The sequence below is a fragment of the Arachis ipaensis genome, chromosome B9 (assembly GCF_059453495.1).
Source record: "Arachis ipaensis isolate K30076 ecotype BB chromosome B9, ASM5945349v1, whole genome shotgun sequence".
Lineage (NCBI taxonomy): Eukaryota > Viridiplantae > Streptophyta > Magnoliopsida > Fabales > Fabaceae > Arachis > Arachis ipaensis.
The window spans coordinates 11,818,838-11,824,837 of record NC_142444.1 but is presented as its reverse complement, the minus strand read 5'-3'; the positions used below and the strand labels follow the sequence as shown (position 1 = coordinate 11,824,837).

The 6,000-nt window shown below is 42.0% G+C and overlaps 1 protein-coding gene across 1 annotated transcript; it reads right to left on the bottom strand.

Moving 5' to 3' along the window:
- Positions 1-1,469: 1,469 nt before the first annotated feature.
- LOC148543743 (uncharacterized) lies at positions 1,470-4,564 on the bottom strand. Its single transcript, XM_088498694.1, has 6 exons — positions 4,482-4,564; positions 3,746-4,308; positions 2,986-3,647; positions 2,479-2,613; positions 1,820-1,909; positions 1,470-1,703 (listed from the first exon to the last, which is right to left on the bottom strand). Exons 1-6 carry the CDS (start codon positions 4,562-4,564, stop codon positions 1,470-1,472), a joined length of 1,767 nt encoding a protein of 588 aa, XP_088354820.1.
- Positions 4,565-6,000: the final 1,436 nt, after the last annotated feature.

Sequence of the window (6,000 nt, the reverse complement as noted above, 5' to 3'; positions counted from 1 at the left end):
ACTTGTCCGCCACCTTGTAGAGTTCTAGGGATATGATCTCATGAACTTCTACTTTCTCTCCATTCATGATGCTATGGATCATGATAGCCCGGTCTATAGTAACTTCAGACCGGTTGCTAGTAGGAATGATTAAGCGTTGGATGAACTCCAACCATCCCCTAGCCACGGGCTTGAGGTCAAGCCTTCTTAGTTGAACCGGCTTGCCTCTTGTGTCTCTCTTTCATTGAGCGCCTTCCACACAAATGTCTAAGAGGACTTGGTCCAACCTTTGATCAAAGTTGACCCTTCTAGTGAAAGGGTGAGGGTCTCCTTACATCATTGGCAAGTTGAATGCTAACCTCACATTTTCCGGACTAAAATCCAAGTAATTCCCCCGAACCATTGTGAGCCAATTCTTTGGGTTCGGGTTCACACTTTGGTCATGGTTCTTAGTGATCCATGCATTAGCATAGAACTCTTGAACCATTAAGATCCCGACTTGTTGAATGGGGTTTGTGAGACTTTCCCAACCTCTTCTTCGAATCTCATGTCGGATCTCCGGATACTCACTCTTTTTGAGCTTAAAGGGGACCTCGGGGATCACCTTTTTCTTGGCCACAACTTCATAGAAGTGGTCTTGATGGACCTTTGAGATGAATCTCTCCATCTCCCATGACTCGGAGGTGGAAGCAATTGCCTTCCCCTTTCCTCTTTCTAGAGGTTTCTCCGGCCTTTGGTGCCATTGATGGTTATGGAAAAACAAAAAGTTTTAGCTTTTCCCATACCAAACTTAGATTGGTTGCTTGTCCTCGAGCAAAAGAAGAAAAAAAAGAGTAGAAGAAGAAGAAATGGAGGAGATGGAGGGTTGGTGTAGGTTCGGCCAAGGTGGAGAGAAGTGTGTATGTTGGGTGAAAATGAAAGTGGTGAGGAGGGGTATTTATAGGGTAAGAGAGAGGGGGTTTTCGGCCTTGTGTGGGTGGGTTTGGGAGGAAAATGGTTTGAATTTGAATGGTAAAGTAGGTGGGGTTTTTGATGGATGGATGTGAGTGGTGAAGAGAGTATGGAGAAGAGGGTAAAATTTGATAGGTGAAGGGTGTTTGGGGAAGAGTGTTATGGAAAGGTATGAAGAGGAGAGAATAAGAGGGGGGTAGGTGGGGATCCTGTGGGGTCCACAGATCCTAAGGTGTCAAGAAAATTGAGTTCCTGCACCATTTTGGCGTTCAAACGCCCATTCTGTGCCAAATCTGGCGTTTAACGCCAGCTCTGCTACCTTTCCTGGCATTAAACGCCAGCTATGCTACCTTTCCTGGCGTTAAACACCAGGCTGCTGCCCATTTCTGGCGTTAAACGCCTGCCAGATGCTCATTTCTGGCGTTTAACGCCAACCAGACACCAGACAGCCTTTTCTGGCGTTAAACGCCCAAAGTGCTGCCCATTCTGGCGTTTAACGCCCAGAATGCTGCCAGGCTGGGCGTTAAACGCCCATTCTGCTAGAATCGGTCAACAACCACCATAAAAGAACCCTTTTGCCTCTGTGTCCTAGGTAATCCCACAACGAAGTCCATGCTAACATCTTCCCATGGGGCCTTCGAAACAGGCAACAGCTTGTACAAACCAGTGTTTTGATTCTCGCTTTTAGCAATGTGACAAATGTGGCATATCTGAATGTGTCGAATGACATCCCACTCAAGTTTTGGCCAATAGAATTTCTCTTTTATGAGAGCCTACATTTTGTCCCTTTCAAAGTGTCCTGCTAATCCTCCATTATGGGTCTCCCAGATAATTGATTGGCATAGTGAACAACGGGAAATGTACAACTGATTTCCCTTGAAAATATAACCTTCTTGAATGAAGAATTGTCAATAGGGTTTTTGCAAGCAGCACGTCCAGATTTCTCCGAAATCTTGATCTCCCTCGTATAACTCCCTTGCTTACAACCTCAAAGCCAAAAACATTAATTTGTAGAGTGGAAAAGAGAGTGTGTCGTCGGCTTAAGGCACTAGCCACGGCCAATAGTTCTCTTTTATGAGAGCCTACATTTTGTCCCTTCCAAAGTGTCCTGCTAATCCTCCATTATGGGTCTCCCAGATAATTGATGGGCGTAGTGAACAATGGAAAATGTACAACTGATTGCCCTTGAAAAGATAACCTTCTTGAATGAAGAATTGTCAATAGGGTTTTTGCAAGCAGCACGTCCAGATTTCTCCGAAATCTTGATCTCCCTCATATAACTCCCTTGCTTACAACCTCAAAGCCAACAACATTAATTTGTAGAGTGGAAAAGAGAGTGTGTCGTCGGCTTAAGGCACCAGCCACCTTATTTTGAGTCCCAGATTTGTGCTTAAGGAGAAATGGAAAAGATTGTAGAAACTCACTCCAAGTTGCATGGCGTCGATTCAACTTTTGTTGGGAGTTAATATGTTTAAGAGTCTCGTGATCAGTATACAAGATGAACTCCTTAGGTAATAGATAATGGCTCTAGTGGCATAATGCTCGTACGATCGCATAAAACTCCTTGTCATAAGTGGAATACTTCATTTTAGCGTCATTAAACTTTTTACTGAAGAAAGAAATTGGTCGGCCTTCTTGAGAAAGTATAGCACCAATATCAACATTTGAAGCGTCACAATCAACCTTAAACATGGAATCAAAGTTTGGAAGTGCAAGTACAAGAGCCGTGAAAATCCTTTCCTTCAATGCCTCAAAACTCTATTGCACCTTAGCACTCCATATAAAGGTATCATGCTTAAGACATTCAGTAAGTGGAGCAGCAATGGAGCTAAAATTCTTGATGAATCATCGATAGAACGTGGCTAATCCATGGAAGCTCCTTATATCATGAAATGTCTTTGGAGTATGCCAATTAACAATAGCATCGATTTTACTATGATCCACCTCAATGCCTTGACTTGTCACAACATATCCCAAAAATATGACTCTATTTGTCAAGAAGTCACACTTCTTGAGATTAGCATATAGCTTTTGCTCTCAAAGTATCGCAAATACTTGACGTAGGTGGACTAGATGTTCATCATGATCCTTACTATATATTAAGGTGTCATCAAAGTAAACAACAACAAACTTCCTAATGAAGGATCGGAATACCTGGTTCATCAAGCGCATAAAGGTGCTTGGTGCATTAGAGAGGCCAAATGGCATAACCATCCATTCGTACAATTCATCTCGTGTCTTGAAAGTTGTCTTCCATTCATCACCAGGCCTCATATGGATTTGATGATAGCCACTTCTTAAATCAATCTTAGAGAAGATAATAGCACCATGTAATTGATCCAGTAGATCATCAAGTCGGGGAATAGGGAACTTGTACTTGATGGTGATCTTATTCACAACATGACTATCAATGCACATACGCCACGAACCATCTTTATTTGGAACTAGCAGAGCAGGAACGGCGCAAGGACTAGCACTTTCTCTAACTAGGCTTTTGTCTAGGAGATGTTTTACTTGGCGTTGCAACTCGTCATGCTCCTTAGGACTCATACGATATGCTGGCTTGTTTGGGATCACCGAACCAGGGACAAAATCAATGGCATGTTGAATATCTCGCATTGGTGGTAACCCGTTAGGGATCTCCTCAGGGACCACATCAGAAAATTCTTCAATCAAAGGCTTGACATCCTCATGCACAGACAAAGTCTCCTTGTTCTCTTCACAAATCAATAAAAAAAACATGAAGTTGAACCTTCGATGAGTTTTGTTAAGGTCTGACCTTGTGATTAAGGACGACTCAACTTGCTTTTCATACTCATCATGTTTTTTAATAGAGTCAATACAATCTTCACTCCATCCTTGAAGAAGGAATACATATTCTTGTATCCATCGTGGACAACGCGACGATCATATTGCCACGGACGTCCTAGCAACAAGTGACATGCGTCCATTGGGATGACATCACACCATACCTCATCTGTATATTTACTCCCAATTGAGAATTGAATGTAACATCGCCGTGTCACTTTGACCTCATTCCCTTTTCTCAGGCACTGCAACTTATAAGGGTGAGGATGTTCCTCAGTTGGAATCTTCAGCTTCTCCACCATATAAGTCACAACAATATTCTCACAAATTTCAGAGTCAATGATGACCTTGCACACCTTTTCTTGGGCAGTGCACCTTGTGTGGAAAATGTTATGGCGGAGCCATCCTTCATCTTCAGTTAGCATGGCAGTGTTCAAAATGTGGCGAACCACCAAAGCTTCACCACAATCCGCTGGAACCTCCTCTTTAGCATCACAGTCAATATCATCCTCCTTCTCAAACTCTTCACTTGGCTCTTCATGGTTTTCTTCTTCAATGAGAGTGATAACTCTTCGATTTGGGCAATCAGCAGCAATATGCCCAAATCATTGACACTTGAAACACCTTCTGTTGGATTCAGTAGAGCGAGAAGAGTTGTGCTCCTTATTGGCTTGTAAACTTTTTAAAGGGCTTATCTTAGAGGATTGTTGAGGAGTCCATTTCTGCTTTGGAAGATTAACCACCCCCTCTCCTTTGGGAAGCGATTGTTCTTCTTCTGTGTTATTTGTCTTTCAACCTTCAATGCTAGTCTTGTAACATCATCCATCGTCCAGAATGGATGTAGTTGAACAATGTTTGCATTGTCCTCATTAAGCCCTCTGAGGTAGCGAGCAACAGTTTATTCTTCAGGCTCTTGAATGTCACATTTCATAAGAAGCTCTTCAAACTCCATACTGTATTCCTCCACGATCAATGATTTTGGTTTCAAATTGTGAAATTTGATGAAAACTTCTTGCCTGTAGTGCTCTGGAAGGAACTTTTTCCTTAGTTCATGGCGCATTTTATCCCATGTCTTGATCTTGCTCCGTCCTTCTCTTTCTCGCTGACACTTGAGATTCTCCCACCATACTGATGCGTGCTTCTTTAACTTGATCGCCACAAGCACGCTTGTCATTTGGAATGTCTTTTAACTCGAATACTCTTTCCACTATGCAAAGCCAGTCGATGAAATCATCAGGTTGGAGTCTCCCTTCAAACTCAGGAATATCAATTTTGATTCCTAAGTCTTTAGCTTTGTGAGTCGTATTGTGCCGTGCTCTTCGTGTGGACAAATCTTCAGATGAAGAGGAATAATGAAATGGATTTGCATTATCCTCTTCGCTAGAAAGACTGTCTTCAGTCTGGTTTCCATGATTATGTTGAGCAGCTTCAATTTCTTGAATAGTTCTACGCTTCGAAGCCATCTTTTACTACTATATATGCAATGAGACTGATACTTGGATGTTGATGTTGTGATGATGATGAGGATGCACAATGATGATAATGATGGAAATGAACAAAGATAATCACCAACAGAAATGGCACCAAAAGAAGAGAAAAGAACGTTATTACCCGGAACTTCGCAACAGACAATCCGTACTGATGACGACTCGTACCAACAGCGAGAGAACCGCACTAAAGACCGTACCCATGAACCAAATAAAATTTTACTGGAGCAAGTCGAGGACCGACCTTGCTCTGATATCAAACTGACGCCGAGACGTCGCTTGGGCCACCAATCTTGGCGAGGTTAACAACCCCACTATGGTGAAAGTAGCCAAGAACCCACCTTGGTTGGCTAAGCCAAGGATGCACGTCTTACTTTCAAAGAGTCTAGAGAAAAATAAGCACACAACTTATTTAAATATATAACTCAATCAATTCAACTCATAAATAAAAGGGGTACATACGCATATTTATACTAGTAGGGGAGAGGGAGCCTTTGAGTATTAGGCGATGTGGGACTAATTCATATGCATATTATAATAACATAACTAAGCTTTACTACTTTAACTAATATTTCTAATAACCTAATAGATGCTCCTGCATCATCTTATTGTTTAACTTGGTTAAACTTGGTTCATAAAAAGACTTGAATGTGTAGCATTACTCTAAAAAAATAGTTAACCTAACAAGTAGGTCATAGGTTTTTTTTTTAGGCTCGAACCCGGCTTGTTTAAAGTCCAACAAGCCCACGAGCCTATTTGAAAAGCTTGTTTCGTG